The sequence below is a fragment of the Carassius gibelio genome, chromosome B2 (genome assembly GCF_023724105.1).
Source record: "Carassius gibelio isolate Cgi1373 ecotype wild population from Czech Republic chromosome B2, carGib1.2-hapl.c, whole genome shotgun sequence".
In the NCBI taxonomy this organism is placed as follows: domain Eukaryota; kingdom Metazoa; phylum Chordata; class Actinopteri; order Cypriniformes; family Cyprinidae; genus Carassius; species Carassius gibelio.
Genome location: NC_068397.1, coordinates 14,254,753 through 14,270,811, shown reverse-complemented (window position 1 = coordinate 14,270,811; position 16,059 = coordinate 14,254,753). Strand labels below are relative to the sequence as shown.

Below are 16,059 nucleotides of genomic sequence, written 5' to 3'. Positions count from 1 at the left end.
TGATCTTTGAATAATATTAGTCTTTAAATATATCAGTCGCATTACCATACTAAAAGCACATAAATATGTAAATGTATCTGTAGTATACTAAGCATGAAATAAATGTATTTCAAATACATTTTAGTATATTTATTTTTAACTAGGGCCTTGTCCCAATCTACTTTCATTGTACAATAAAAAGGAGTTTAAAAATATCTAATTAAAATCAGAAATTTTAAATATTTAAAAAATATTTTGAAAATGTAATTTAATAAACTAATAAAAAATAAATATAATCTAATACAAATGAAAAATGTAAGTTACATTTTTTCATTTATTTTTTGCTTCACAGAAGAGAGAAAGTCATATGAGTAAAAAAAAAAACAAGGCCGAAAAAGTGATCATTTTCATATTGGGTGAAATATCTCTTTAATATGTGTTAGTTGTTTTAATAAAGGCACCACTTATTTTATTTAATATTAATAACATTATAAAATAAGGACTCATCCGATAAAGAACATTGAAAACAAGACAAATTAATTCTTTAGCACAGATAATAGGTGTCTGCAACAGCTGTCAGCCACATACACACACGTCATGAGGACTGATTGTCATTCTGAAAGGATGCCTCATACAGTATTTTGACATATAACAGCAAAATGTTCCTTTTTGGAGGTTCAGTCTTAAAAATATCATAGCTTTCAGAAAATGTGCTGTCTCAATTCAAAAGCTGCGGCCTCCAGAGGTGACATTTGTTGGCCAAATACATAATTTAGCCCATCTCATTTAAGAAAAGTAACTATTACATTGAAGAGTATGAAAGAAATCACAGTAATTTATGTCTCACAAGGAACAATATAAAATTGTATAATGGTTAAAGGGGTCATATGACGTTGCTAAAAAAACATTGTTTTGTGTGGTTTAATGTACTTTATTGTTGCTCCTCTATGCCCTGCCTTTATGAAACGCATAGATTTTTACAAAGCTCATCATTCTGAAAAGCGAGGTGTGCTCTGATTGGCCAGGTATCCAGTGCATGATTGGCCGAATACCTCAAGCGTGTGACGGAAATGTTAAGATAATTACAGTACCGTGATGCCATGTCCCGGTGAAACAAGACAAAAACAACAATCTATTACAAATGAGGCATTTGTTGCATCCAGTGGGGACATAATTACTGATTATAATGACTTACACTGTCTTAATTCTTTAAATATGAAAACATACTTACAGGTAGTGAGTCATAATAGCTGGCATTGTACGTTCAGGCAAACAGAAATTTGGTTAGAACTTTTCTGAAACATTGTTGAAAATACAACTTAACCACTAATTTCTAGTTGTGCCCTCTTTTGGAAGACCAAACTAAGTACTTTCGCTTTCACACCGAAAAACACAGTGTCTCCACGACATGGTACCGGCGGCAACAATAATACTGCAGCAAGAATCAAAATTATACCCTCTTTCTTTGTGTGAACATTTGGGCGTTGTTATGCAAATCTTCCCACATTGTGACTAGACATGTGGGGATGTGTTTAAATGAGGCATTTTAGGAGGGCATGGACAAGTCTTAAAGGGGTCATATGATGCAATTTCAATTATTTCTTTATCTTTGGAGTGTTACAAGCTCTTGGTGCATGAAGAAGATCTGTAAAGCTGCAAAGACTGAAGACTAAAATCCAAAGAGATATTCTTCATCAAAGTTAAGACTCTGCTCCTCCCACTCGTATGCACGAGTGTTTGTGAGTGAGAGAGAGAGTGAGACGGTCACACAGTGGAGTCAGCTGTCTTAACTATTGATGGCTTGTGTACTGCGAACACATACAAGCTTCATCACTGTATCTGTCACGCCACTCTGTTTCCTTTTCAGGCTTGAACTGATGGTAAAACTAAGGACATTATTAACTGTCTTTACATTTATTTTGAAAGATGAAGCTCGCAATTATGGAAAGGGATGTTACACTTCCAATGAGTGCTTGCCGTGTTCGGCCAATCACAATGCATTGGGTCAGTTGGCCAATCAGAGCAGACTGCGCTTGTCAGAAGGAGGGACTTTGTAGAAAATGACGCATTTGAGAGAGGAGGGGCATAGAGGACAATAATGTACAGTATTTGAAAAAAAAAAGTTTTTTGAGCATTAAAGCTTGTCAACATATTCTGTTACACCAAATGCAAAAAATAATGATCTTTAAAAAAACATCATATACCTTTAACTTTTATAAAGAATATTTCTTTGGGTTTGAGACTTTAGTCTTTGCAACTTTAGGGTTCTTGTCTATGCACGAACAGCTGGTAACAATCCAAAGAGAAAGGAAAACTTGAAATCGCATCATAAAACCTCTTTAATTTTCTTAAATGAGACATCCTCGATGAATGTGGCCTTCAAACGCATCCTCCTTATGGTGCAGCCTTCAAAATGGAATATATAGCTATTGAGTTTATTGACAAGTCATTTCAAACATTAGTCAGTGTCATGTAGCTTACAACAGATATGTGTGCGTTGTATTTCTTTCAAGCTCTATTGTCATTAAAACTATACGTAAATTATGTATAGGAGTAAATTAAAGTTAGAATTGAAATATTTTCTCAAAAAGTGTTAATAATACATCCATATTTCACTTTCAGAAGACTCTGCTGAGACGTTGGTTCACGTTTCTTGTCTCGCTGGCTGCTCTTGACCATCGTACAACAATCTCAGAGTTCCCAGAGTGTGAACTACACAAAATGTGCATGTTATGCAGATTGGCCCAGTTTCTCCATCTGTATCTGTAATGCTGTAGGGAGCATGGGAGAAAAGACATTGATTTAGCTGCTCAATTCTATCTTCCCAACCAAACACAAGTTAAAGGATGCACACTGGATCCAACACCAGTAGCTTTTCACTGACAGCTCTCAGAAGCATTCCACCTCCTCAACGTTTAATCTTTTATGTGCAGTTTAAGTAAAGGGTAATCTTAATAAACTCCAGCTATAAAGACATTTGTCATCAGAAACACGCTATCCCCATTTATATAATCCCCAAGATTGATTATAAGAGTGTTTCAGCACACGGCACGCTTTCTTAAAAGCCTCTTAAGGTTTTGAAGAAATGCGCAGCAAATTATCTGCCCACCACAAGTGTGTGTGAGTGTGTGTGTGTGTTTCTGAAGAAGATTGACATGACTGGATTGTGTATTCTACAATGAAGAGATGACACAGAGGGGGTAATGTGTGGGAGTGTGTCCACCATTCTTTAGATAAAACATGCTATATCATTCATATTTAGCAATAGCAGCAAAATATTGTCATAATGGCAAGTTTGTGTGGTGTCGAACGTGAGTCATTTGTCTTTTCAAGCAACATTTGTGTGGGCGGTGATGTCGTAATCATTCTGTTTTTCAGCATTAAAGGAACAAGTCACTCAAAGATGAATATTCTGTTGTTTTCTGTTCCTGTGGCTCAGTGGTAGAGTATTGCATTGGCAGCGCAAAAGGTTGTTGGTTCAGATTCCAAAGGAACAGACATAATGATAAAAAAAATGTGTAGCCTGAATGCCCTGTATAAGTCACTCTGGATAAATGCTAATTATCTAAATTTATTATATTAATAAATGCTATAATAGTATATAAAATAAATAATACTAAAATAACATATTAATACATGTTTTTGGGTGAACCATCCTTTAAGCACAACTTATCAGAATATAATAAAAGAAAAGAAAATGGCATGAAAAAAGGTTAATCTGCCACGCTTTTCACACAACACTCATATTCACAAAGTCAAAGCAAAAGAAAGCGGATGCTTGAAAAAAGAAGCACAATTTATGACAGCAAGCATGACTGTATGTCAGAAGTCAGTCAGAAAGAGCTTTATTGCCAAGTATGTTTGCACATACAAGGAATTTGTTTTAGTGTCACAAGCTTCCAGTACACAGAGACACACATATAATAAAAATAAGATGTGAATAAAATACACATGCATAAATATAAATAAAACAGGAAAAATAATAAATTGTATGTACAAGTGTGCTATAGATAGAACACGCAGCATGCAATCTGCTGTGTCACATGCTAATTATTGCAAGTGGCAAAAGCACAGCTAACAAAATGTCTAAAGAAATAGTATAGAAAGTTTGGCAGGTGAAAATAAAGGAGAGTAAATTTTAAAAGAGATGTGAATTTCTGTCCTTTTACCACTAGAGGGAGGTACAGCTCTAAATCAGGGGTCTTCAAACTTTTTCAAGGATCCCTTGGTGGATATTTAGTCAGATAACATGTATATTGGCCCTACATAATATATTTGCATACCTATGATACTTATATTGCACATTCATTAAAAATCAGTACTGATCACACTTATGTACAATAATATGCATCTTAATATGGGAGCAGGTACAATAACATACAACACTGCTCAAAAGTCTGGAGTCAAAAGATGTTCTCTGTTTGAAATTTATTCTGCAAGAATGCATTTACTTTATCAAAAATGACAGTCTTTAATCAACAGCAAGACCTTTTGGTAACAAAAGATTTCTATTTCAAATAAATGTTTTTTTTTTTATGTTCACCAAATATTTCTGAATAAGATCAGTATTTCCACAAAATATTAAGCAGCACAACCATCTTCAAATCTGATGAGAAATGTTTCTTTAGCACCATATTGGTGTATTAGAGTAATTTCTGAAAGATCATGTGACTGGAGTCATCACAGAAATAAATAATATTCTAAAATATATTAAAACAGAAAATAGTACGTTTTTACAATATTTACGTTTTTTACTGGGGTTTTGATAAAATAAATGCAGCCTTGGTGAGCAAGAGATTTAAAAGGAAAAAAAAAATCTCTTGGCGACCCCATACATTTGAACAGTAGTGTATTTAGATGAACTTCAGCAGTGATTTTTAGTTAATTTAATGCCGTTCTTTCACCAACAAAAAATTATTTGTCATTAAATGATTACTGCAGTACCGCCAGTTGAAGCCCCTTGATCTAAAGCTACACCTATACAACAGTGTGTTTCTACACGAATTGTCAGACACCATAAGCAAATGCCAACATGAACAATAGAAAGTAGTTTGTTAAGACACTGAAAAACTGAAAAGCACAACGTAAGACATCAGTGTCCAGCATGCAGAGCAAGAGAAGCCAGTCTGGTGAGAAGCTGCATCACAGAAGAGCTGATAGCGTGTTAGTGAAACTACATCAACACACAGCAGGGCTTGTGTCTCCTTTTGACCTTTTTAATCTTTGGGGTACCTGTAGTGGACGGGTCCTCCGTGCCGTCTCTTTTGCCCTTTCGTCCAGCAGAGGGGATAAAGGCATTGGAGTTTTGATGGGGGATCAAGCTCTTACTTGCTTCATCTTCACCGTCTCCAATGATCACCAGCTCTGCCTGAACTGAGCCCTCACAGCTCTGGCTGTCATCTTCGGCATTCTTGTATCCCATGAAGATCATGGTGACAGGCTCGTCCGATGGCATGGCATTCAGCACGCTGAGTTTGGAGTCCGCAGAATAGGCCGAACATGGACTGTGGTTTCTGATGTCACAATCCAAAAGTCGCATCCCCTGGTGGTTCTCTCTTTGGTTGTAATACTGTCCATGCATGTGTCTTTCCCCTCTGTTGTGATAGCATTCTTCTGGTCTGTCATTGTAATTAGGCATTGGCAGGAGAGGAAGTCCATGACCTACATTCTCTGGATAGCACACACCATTACTGTACACAAGCTCAGGCCATGCCGATAAGTCGACGCTATATGGATCTTGGTATCCGTTGGATTCGTGGCTCTCTTGGAATTTACTGGCCTCATGGGAGAGGTTGTAGGGAACCTGAACGTGATTGGACCTCTTTTTTTTCTCAGACGCCTGTCTCAGCAGCTCCTCGACCTCAACAGGACTGAGTTCATCCACTCCGTTAGCACCAGGCTGGTGACCATCCGTACGCAGGGCGTAGACGGACTTCCGGCCATCGTCATAGACTTTGATGCCTTTCTGCTGGAGCTCTTGGGGAGAAATGGTGGAGGTGGAGAGGACTTGGCTTTCACCTGTGCGCAAGTCCTTCTGAACGTTAATTTCCATGGCGAGCAAAGCTGTAAGAGACAAATGGATTGTGTGCAATATATAAGCAGTGTTGGGTAGGTTATTTTGGAAATATAGTAGGTTACAGATTACAAGCTACCCTATTTAAAATGTAACTGTCACTGTCCGGTGAGATACCACCATGGAAAAACACGGTCTGGGTCCAGGTACAAGTAAAATGACTCTTTAATTAACAAAAAGGCCAACAGGGCAAAACAAAATGGGTTCAGGAATTGGATACAAATACTACAACAGAAAAGTGCTCAGGTTTATGGATTTTGGGAAATGGAGTCTGGGAGATGGTGACCTCTGGTTGAGAGAGGGAGAAACGCAGGCCCCAGACTCATGACAGAACCCCCTCTACAAGGAATGGCTTCCAGGGGCACGGCAAAGCGGGGAAGGATGGAAGGAGTTGGAGGAGGAGGGATGGGAGGAGTGGGAGATGTAGGAGTAGGGATGGGGGGCCAGGTCCGTTTGCTGGAGGGGGACCTAGGGACTGAGGCAGAGCCGGCAAGATGTGGACCCAAGGCAGAACCAGTGGCCACCACAGTGGCCACCTGACACCGCTGCCTCGGGGGAACTCTGAAGCGGATGCCGCCACCCTGGGGGAACTCTGAGCGGACGCTGCCGCCCTGGAGCCTTTGAAGCGGATACCGTTGCTTCTGGAGCCTTCGAAGCAGACGCCGCCGCCTCTGGAGCCTTCGGAGTGGATGTCGCTGCCTCTGGAGCCTTGGGAGCAGACGCCGCAGCCTCTGGAGCCTTCGGGAATGGACGCCGCCACCTCTGGAGCCTTCGGAGCAGACACTGCCGCTTCTGTAGCCTAGTAAGCGGACCATGTTGTTTACACCAACATCAACGGGAGTTTCTGAATGCTGCCTAACAGCCTGGGTTGCTAGGGAATGAGCGTAAGGTACTGGGTGTGGCAGTTGAGGCCTCTGACACCCCTTGGATTGCCACTTCGGGAGAACTGTGAGCGGGCTCTGCAGCTAACTCCACCCTGACCGCTGAGCTGCTCAGATGCAGGGCCAGGTTAATGTAGTCCTCCAGCTCGGCTAGACCTCCCCAGAACAAGAACATTAAGACCATAGCCAACCAGCGAGCCGCTCCAACAAAGTCCCTGGTGTAATCCTCAATGCTCCGGGCTCCCTGTCAGATGTTGAGAAACTTCCCTGCAAGACTCATGTTTGCTTGCTGAATTCTGTCACGGGCTGCTTAGATAGCACCTTGGAAAAACAGGGTCTGGGTCCAAGTGCAGGTAAAACTACTCTTTAATAAACAAAAAGGCCAACAGGGCAAAACAAAACGGGTTCAGGAATGGGATACGATTACGGCAAAAGGAAAGTGCTCGCATCCACAACCTACAAAAAAAAAAAAAAAAAAAAAAAAAACCATACAATACATTTACAATTGCTAACAATTCAGCCAGGCAGAGCGGTGAGTGAGAGGAGAATATAGAGTCTGTGACACTGGGGAACAGCTGAGGGCGAGGGTAATGAGATTAATGAGTGAACAGGTGTATGGAGTTTGGGGAATGGAGTCTGGGAGTAGGCGACCACTGGTGGAAAGAGGGCGAAATGCAGGGCCTGGACTCATGACAGTAAAAAGTATTTTGACCAGCGGATTACATTTGATTACTTTGATAAATTTCTAATGTTTTCAACTGTTAATCATTTTCAAACATTTAAAGCACCTTAGAGAAGGATTCTGATTACCATCAGACTTTTAAAATCCTGAATATTATAATTATTTAATTTGAAAGAAAAGCCACCACTAAATCAGACTTTAGCACCTTTTACTTTGAGCTATGATACTGTTTTTGAAATAAAATTTTTAATAGTTATAAAAGGAAACACTGGAATCTAACATTGCCTCCATGGGGGGTTAATCTTAAAAAAATAAAGTAAAAACATGAACCCAAATAGGAAATAAAACAGTTGTCCTTGCAACAGCATGTCCCCTGTTTAAAGTCCTAAAACACTGGTGTCGCATATTTTAGAGTAGTCAATGCAATTTGGGAACGAAATCAATTAATCTGTATGTGGGTGTGAAAAAAATCAGATAATTGTTATTGATAATTGTAATTGTTAACACTTTCATAAATAACTGTAATTTAATTACACATTTTTTTTCTCAGTAAAAGTAACTGATTACAGTTACATTTATTCTGTAATTCATTATTGATATTTATAATTTAATTTATTTTTTAATCAGCTTTAAAGGGTTAGTTCACCCAAAAATAAAAATTAGCCTGTGTTTTACTCACCCTTGAGGCATCCTAGGTGTATATGACTTTCATCTTTCAGATGATTCCAATCGGAATTATTAAAAATTTTCCTGGCACTTCTAAGCTCATTGTCATTGTAGTGGGTGGGTGTTTCTGTTTATCAGTCCAAAACGTGTTAAATAAAGCACGCACATCCATAATGAAACATGCCTCACATGGCTCTGGGGGATGAAAAAAGGCCTCCTGTGGCAAATCCATGCATTTTTGTCAAATGTAATAAACACTTTTCTATCACTTCCTCCATCTGTCATACGCAGAAGCAGTTTGCATGATTAGTGACGAACACAGAAAGAAAACAAAACTCTTGGATGCACGTGTTTTGGACTTTTGAACAGAAACACCCATTCTCTACAACAATAAGTCTTCGCCATAGCCAGGCAAATTTTTAATATAACTTAGATTTGATTGGTCTGAAATAAGAAAGTATTATACACCAAGGATGCTTTGAGGGAGAGTAAAACACAGGCTAATTTTCATTTGAACTAACCCTTAAAGCATCTCATGAACTCCCAGGGATTTGTTAACCCCAGTTTGGAAAAGCCTGTCAAATATATTTATTTTGCTGTTTTACATTATATAAAACATTGAAAACAGTCTGTAGTCTTCTTTCAGTTTACCAGGTTTGGATTGGTCGGTTTTTGCTTCAGTTTCCAGGTCTTGTTTCTTCCTCTGATTTTTTAGCGGTGTGCTGGGATTTCGCATGTTTGGAATTGTTGACTGAATATAGATTGGCTCTGCAAAAGGAGTGAAAAGATGAATAAATATGGCAAAATGTATCCCAACAATATGCTTACAGTTTGTTTTATGGTCTGTACAGCATTGTGATGGAGTTTTAAAATATTTACCTGTTGTGAAATCTGCATGCACTGCCTGTGAATATACAAACAGAATCACATCCAATTTTAAAGCCTATATAGTAATTCATCAAAGCAAAAAGCGGTGTTTGATCATTTTAATTAATTAAAGGGACACTCCACCCCAAAAGGAAAATTTTTTCATTAATCATCCCATTAATAATCAACTTATCCCCATGTTGGTCCAAACCCGTAAAAGCTTTGTTCATCTTTGGAACACAATTTTATATATTTATAAACCTTATATGGGGGTGGTGTTGGGGCAGTGGATAAGACACATGGCTTTGGTGTGAGAGACTTGGGTTCGAATACACTGTGAGACACCAATGTGTCCCTGAGCAAGACACTTAACCCCTAGTTGCTCCAGAGGCATGCGACCTCTGACATGATAAAAGCGTCAGGTAAATGTAAATGTTAAATATTTAAGGCTTGTAACTGTCCCATTGACTGCCAAGTAAGTTACACTGATATGAAAGACATCGTCAGAATAGTCCATCTGCCATCAGTGGTTCAACCGCGACGTTATGAAGCGATGTGAATACTTTTGTACGTGAAGAAAACAAAAATAATGACTTTATTCAACAATTAATCTCCTCTGTGTCTCTCTGCATCACCGTAGCGCCATTTTGGAGAATATCTGCTAAATGCAAGCAGCTTACGCTCTTCTGTGTCAGCAGCGTTACACAGATGCGCTGTTTTCGTTCAGATCAAAGCCTAAATACAGGTAGAAAATGTATCCTTGTGTCACGGTTGACACAGAATATCGTACGCAGTTTATGTTCAGTGGATATTCCCCAAATGGTGTTCCGGTGATGTGGAAAGTCAGAGGAGATGAATTGTTGAATCGTTATTTTGTTTTTGTCCTGTGCAAAAAGCATTCTCGTTGTTACATAATGTTATGGTTGAACCACGGATGGTGGCACATGGACCATTCTGATGATGCTTTTCATACTTTTCTGGACCTTGACAGTCATAAGCCTCCCGGTTTTCATCAAAAATATCTTACATTGTGTTCTGAAGACGAATTAAGTGTTTATGGGTTTGAAACGACATGGGGGAAAGTGATTATAGACATAATTTTCATTTTGTGGTGGGGAAGTAAGCCTTTAACCACATAAAAAAAAAATGTACCTTAATGATGTCCTCTGGAGACCTTTCAATGACTTTGAGCCTCTTTAAAATCAGCCCCTCATTTGTTGAGATGTTCATTTCCTCTCTCTCCAACGCTTCAATCTCTTTCTCTATCCTACAGAGAATTTGTTACAATAATTGTTTAAATAAGACTTTTTAAATATGCATAAATATGTCCTAAAGAGTTATCCTGGCGCACACACACACACACACACACACACACACACACACACACACACACACACACACACACACACACACACACACACACACACACACACACACAGATTGAACTCTACTAAGTCACACAAGAGTGCCATTCTTTACAAATCAACTGTCACTTTGTTTGCACTTTTAGTTTCATAGACATTCTAGACCCAATAAGCAATGAGTTGTTAAAAGGTTATGAAAGCAATATAAACAAATATATAATAACAGACATTTGAATTTATTCATACAACTGATGTTCAGTCAGAATCAGTCATCAGTCTGAATCATTTAACACACTCTCTAATAATAAAACCGACAGCAATATTTGTGCTAGGTTGCGACCTGCATTTAGCAGCCTTTCAAGGACATTGGAACAGCTTTTTTTTAGCATCCTTCTCTGACTTCATTGCTACTACAAAGCAATGTGGTTACAAAGCATTGCACATCTCTTGCCTCATACTTCACTCTAATAGATTTCATTACGGCACCACAGGGCAAATCACACTAGCTGAGAAACATCACACCAGCCCTGAAGTTCTTTGAGTTAAACACAAAAGACTTTAGGAGATTGAACTCTTAACACAATGATAAGACAGTGATGGCAGTGCATCTGATTTGAACTGATTATCTCTCTATTGGCTGATTTGCTAAATAGCAAAAAGGTTTAGATCACACAGTCACTGGCTTAAATAGAGTGTAAATAATGTTACGATAATGAAATGTAAAAACTTTATTCTTTCATCTTACCGATGTATGGTGCTCTTGAGGTGCTTAGTTTGCTGTGCATCTTCAAGAGCTTTTTGTGTTTCCTGTGCATTACTGCTATTCATCCCATCCATGAGCCACAGATCTCTCATGGATCTTTTCTATGAAAGACATATAAAGATGTTTCAAATCCCAGACCGTAACAATTCAGAAAAATGCTGATGAACAGGAAACGAAAACTTCTAACATCGAGAAGGTACCTTGACATGTTGAAGCTTTAGTTTCTCTCTGTCAATCTCAAGCCGCTTGTGGGCAATTTCTTCTTGGATTTTTTTCTTATTCTGTGAAAAAATGAATTTAAGAATTTATATAGATACATAGAAGGAGCATAGCTACTGTATGTAAGTGGTTGCAATACAGTTATTCTAAATTCAAGAGCATTAAAAATAAGAAGACAATGTGGTTACCGTAATAGCTTGAAGGCGCTCCTTTAAGAGTTCTGCTTCTTCCATCCTACCACTGGAGAATAAAAAAAGAAACATTTATCCTTTATATGACATTACAAAATCCTCGCTAATAGTAGCAGGGCTGCATTTCGACATCTGTCCAATGTCTCAAAGGGTTGTTGGGTGATATGTAGGACAAACTCCATATAGTGACACTGATATTTGGCTACTTGATTTAATGTCCATTCATCACTACTTGCTTCCTGCTTTTTAAAGATCACTGTAGTTCCATGAATAGCAGCAGTGGTAAAACAGTCTCTGCGATGCACCATAAATAATCTGCCTGACAGGGTTTGGTAGCCCCTGTCTGAGTGGGTGACCCCTCGTAGGCACTGCCGGGATTCATAGTCATCCAAGTAAAGCCTTAGGCTAGAACTTGCCCCTTGAAGTAGTTTCATGCTTCATTCACCCGATTTCCAGTTAAATATCTCTTACAATAGGCCAGATGTGACCTCCTGTGACTGTCACATCAGCTGTAATGCAGGAATATGAAACAATATTCTAAAGTTACAAGCAAAGCACTGCCATGTACAGTATGTACAGTTTAAATAAGGTTCACTGTTATTACTTAAATTATCATTGACATGAATGGAAGTAATGCTGACTTAAGCTACAATGGCTGTTAATATCTTGATTTTTAGCAAGCAACCACAAAGACAAAAAAAAAAAAAAAAAAAAACTAACAACATGCAGTCTTTGTTTTATTTTGCACTAGGGTCAAATATGAATTTTATTTGAGTTTTTGCCATGATTATGTAAATTTAGAAGTACCTGAAAAACTCTGCTATGGACTATTATATAGAATATATTTTAATTCACCTCATCTTTTGATCTATTTACCTACTTCTACACTTTTAGTCATATCTTTGCTAAAGATACTTCAGTTTTAAGTTTTAAACCAACACAAGTACTTGTCTAGAAGACTAACACTGTCATGTGACAGCAAGGCCAGTGTCCCCAAGCTGCTTTTTTCCCCCCAAGGAATTGTGAGACCGGCTCCAGACGTCCTGTCTCTGTCCATGTTTCATACTATAAGGCTGCTCACTGCCCGGTTCATTAACATGCTAAAAAACTGTCCAGGATAGTTGCTTAGTATTTGCCTATAGGTAATAAAATGAAATGTATAGAAAATGACTGTCCAAAAACATTTCCAGGAGAGACATCATTTCTTTTGATCTTATTGATAATTTCAATTAATATCAAAGCATCATCTACAGATCTATGGATGTGTTTGGTAAACCATAATGCTCCAGAACTCCACTAGACTCAGGAACAATCTAAAAATAACAAGGCCACCCAGGGGAACATTGCCTAATAAATTCGACACAGTGGCACACCAAACCATTGGGTCGCTTTGCTCCCTGACACAAAAACCCAGAAAGTGTTCAGAAAGTAATGCATATAAGGGCAAGAGAAAAAAAATGCACAACAAAAGCGAATGAACAAAATGAGAAATTAATTATATTATTAATAGATACCCTCTTTTTGAAAATTGTCATTGGTGAGGGCATAGTCTAAAACCCAGTAGCACTACAATGTAAATTTAACCACTGCATTTTACTGTGTAACTAGAGTGAAAAAGGCACAAAAATAACAATTTTTACAGATTAAGTTTCATTTTACAGTTTTATAGAAAAAGCACTGATTTCAGCACACATTCAAAGCAAACCGAGCAAGCTGATTGGCAGATAAAATCTTATATGATCAGTTGTTTCTGGGGTTGAACACTTCATGCTGTGGAGGCCTCTCCTGCACATGGTCAGTTTTCCTGTCAGTTTTATCCTAGAGGAAGTTTCTCCCTAATCTCCTCTAATCTGATTAGCAGTCAGTTAAGATGTAAATCTCTTGTGGCATCTGCTCAAATAACAAACATCCAGGAACTGTACACTTATTATATTTGAATGCAGATATTGGACATCTTGAACTTTATAAAACTATGCAATATTTTATCCAAAATTCATCAATACATGTAAAATAACTGTTTGCTAGATTTTTGTGAGCATGCAAGGTGTGCTCACGTGTTTGAAAACATAGAAAATGGGGCCTGAGTTGCAATTAAATTCGTTTTAAAATGTCACTGAATATTTTAATGACTTAAAATAATGGGTGAAAGTCTAAACCCTCACTTTTCCCAAAACTAAATGTCACCCAATCCACAGACGGGTTTCTGAGACCATTGATTAACGTACAAATGTACTGTACAAAACAGCATGTTATGGGATTAGTTAATTGATCTTCACTAAGAAAAGTAAAATAGCAGAAAACACACTTACCGGGTGGCTGAAGATGAACGGATATCCAGAAGGGTTTTGTGAGTTCACGCACAGCCGTCAAGCAGCTAGGAGCGTGCAGGTGCTGTAGACAAGACTGACAGTCCTCTCTTGAGCCAATGAAATGCCAGTGAGCTTCAGTTATTCAGTCTCTATAGTCTCAACAGTGAACGACGACAGCCCACACCCTTTTAAGCTTGGGACAATTTATGCCTCTGTGTTTGTTATCTTTGGAGATTGCATTTTCTTGGAAGGAAACACACCATAGTAAAATTTTAATAAATGCTCTTTCTAATTGTCTCACTGTCCAAATACAGACATTAAAAAAATAATAAAGTTAATGATAATAGTAATAATATTAATAAAAAATAAGTTTTGAGAGAAGTGAGTTTTGACTTAAATCCAAATATGATCTGTCCTGTGAATGAGAGATACAATGGTTATGCAGACAAGCTGTTCGTTTAATCTAGTTTAGTTTAATATGAAAACCTTTTTCCTGGGCTATAGAGTGTACACAGCAATGTCTCTTCACTCAAAACACCATTAGGCTATACACTTCAGAGCTGCTTTCTGAGTAGAGAAAAACCGTGTCACAAATCATTTTGACGTGAGGCGACTCACAAGCTGCAGTCAAGTGTCAGACATTCTTACATGCATACTTTCCGTTTATTCACACTAGCTGTAGAAAATGAGACCCACAGCAGGACGGGACATTCCTACCGCTGCATCTAATGAAGAGAATGAAGAATGCTGAGATCTTTCATGAACTTCCCAGCTCAAATTGATATCCTTCACAATGTTATCCTTACTAATAAAAAAATGGCCAATATATATTCAAGAACATGCACTTTTGTGTTCAGGACAGACAGAGCAAATGTAAAACAAAACGACACAAGCCTCCCTACAGTAGCATCTGTCATACTTTCTGCTTTCTGCTCAAATGACACATGCTTTTAGATATTTAGGGTGTGTGAGGTGGGGCATTCACAGGCTCGTGCCCTACTGACAGCTGAGGTCACCCAGTGCTTTTACAGAGACCTCCGGAAAAAACAGCAATGGTCATCAGACTGCAAGCCTGCTTCATAGCATACTGATAACAAATGTTACCATTGTTTGTTGTAAAGGTTAAAATAGAGACTCTTCATTTTAGCTGTTGGTAAATTTGGTTACCGTTCATTTAACTGTTTTTCTTTTTTTCTTTTTTGAGATAACATGAAATATATCTAATACAATATCTGCCATGTACATGAATAAATCAGGTTTTAAAAATACAATTATTATAATAATATATTATTATGATTAAATATTTATTTAATTAGTGTAAATTTGTTCTAATACAAGATTCACTGATCAGATCAGTTGTGGCAAGACTAGGCCTATTCTTCACTGTTGTCTAGAGATGAGACCTCTTGTTCTATCACTTTTAATCCTCTAAATTTCTACAGAATTCAAGGCCTATTACTTTTGTCCTTGTGACAGAATGCACCTTTACATCTGATATATCTGTGGCATCCAAGAAGGCACTTAACCCACTTTTGTGTCCTAATCCAATAAGGCTGTCACTCTTCCCACAGGGTATTGATCAGACAAGTGGAGTGTGTGTTCAAAGGTGACGTGATCCTCATACTTAATTCAAGCCCTTAGGAACTGTATTTCCCTGTGTGTAAGTGTGTGTGTTTCTGGTATTTCCTACGTTGTAGGGACCAAATGTCCCCACAAGGAAACCAGTAAATTTTCACCTTGTGGGGACATTTTTGATCCACATGAGGAAACTTTTAAATCACAGAAAATGAAAATAGAACAAAATACATTTTTGTGTGAGAGGTAGCGTGAGGGTAAGGGTATAGAAAATACAGTTTGTACAGTATAACTACACCTTTAAAATGTCTCCATAAAAATGGAAATGTGGGTGTGAAATGTATCTATAAACTATATTTGATCATATCAGCTAAACTTAGATTCTGTGCACTGTGATTCTGTGAAGTCCATTTACGTTCTGTGCACTTTGTAATATTGCAGTGTTTGTAATCTGCTATTTACAATATGATGAGCATACAGTGCCATATTT

The 16,059-nt window shown here is 38.0% G+C and overlaps 1 protein-coding gene across 2 annotated transcripts; it reads right to left on the bottom strand.

Annotated features, from left to right (window-relative positions):
• Positions 1–337: 337 nt before the first annotated feature.
• Positions 338–14,152, bottom strand: palmda (palmdelphin a). Of its 2 annotated transcripts, XM_052547754.1 has the most exons (9): positions 13,995–14,152; positions 11,683–11,734; positions 11,476–11,556; positions 11,258–11,376; positions 10,301–10,415; positions 9,161–9,185; positions 8,933–9,049; positions 5,212–6,042; positions 338–2,750 (listed from the first exon to the last, which is right to left on the bottom strand). In XM_052547754.1, exons 2-9 carry the CDS (start codon positions 11,725–11,727, stop codon positions 2,710–2,712), a joined length of 1,374 nt encoding a protein of 457 aa, XP_052403714.1. In that variant the 5' UTR covers positions 11,728–11,734; positions 13,995–14,152; the 3' UTR covers positions 338–2,709. The 2 variants fall into 2 exon arrangements, with proteins under 2 accessions (XP_052403714.1, XP_052403713.1); XM_052547753.1 differs by lacking the exon at positions 338–2,750 and having other exon boundaries at positions 3,796–6,042; positions 13,995–14,148.
• Positions 14,153–16,059: the final 1,907 nt, after the last annotated feature.

Coding starts and splice junctions, on each gene's coding strand:
- palmda (XM_052547753.1), bottom strand. CDS start 11,727: ATGGAAGAAGCAGAACTCTTAAAGGAGCGCCTTCAAGCTATTACG. Junction 11,557..11,682: donor AGCGCCTTCAAGCTATTACG/GTAACCACATTG, acceptor ATTTTTTCACAG/AATAAGAAAAAAATCCAAGA. Junction 11,377..11,475: donor TAAAGCTTCAACATGTCAAG/GTACCTTCTCGA, acceptor TGTCTTTCATAG/AAAAGATCCATGAGAGATCT.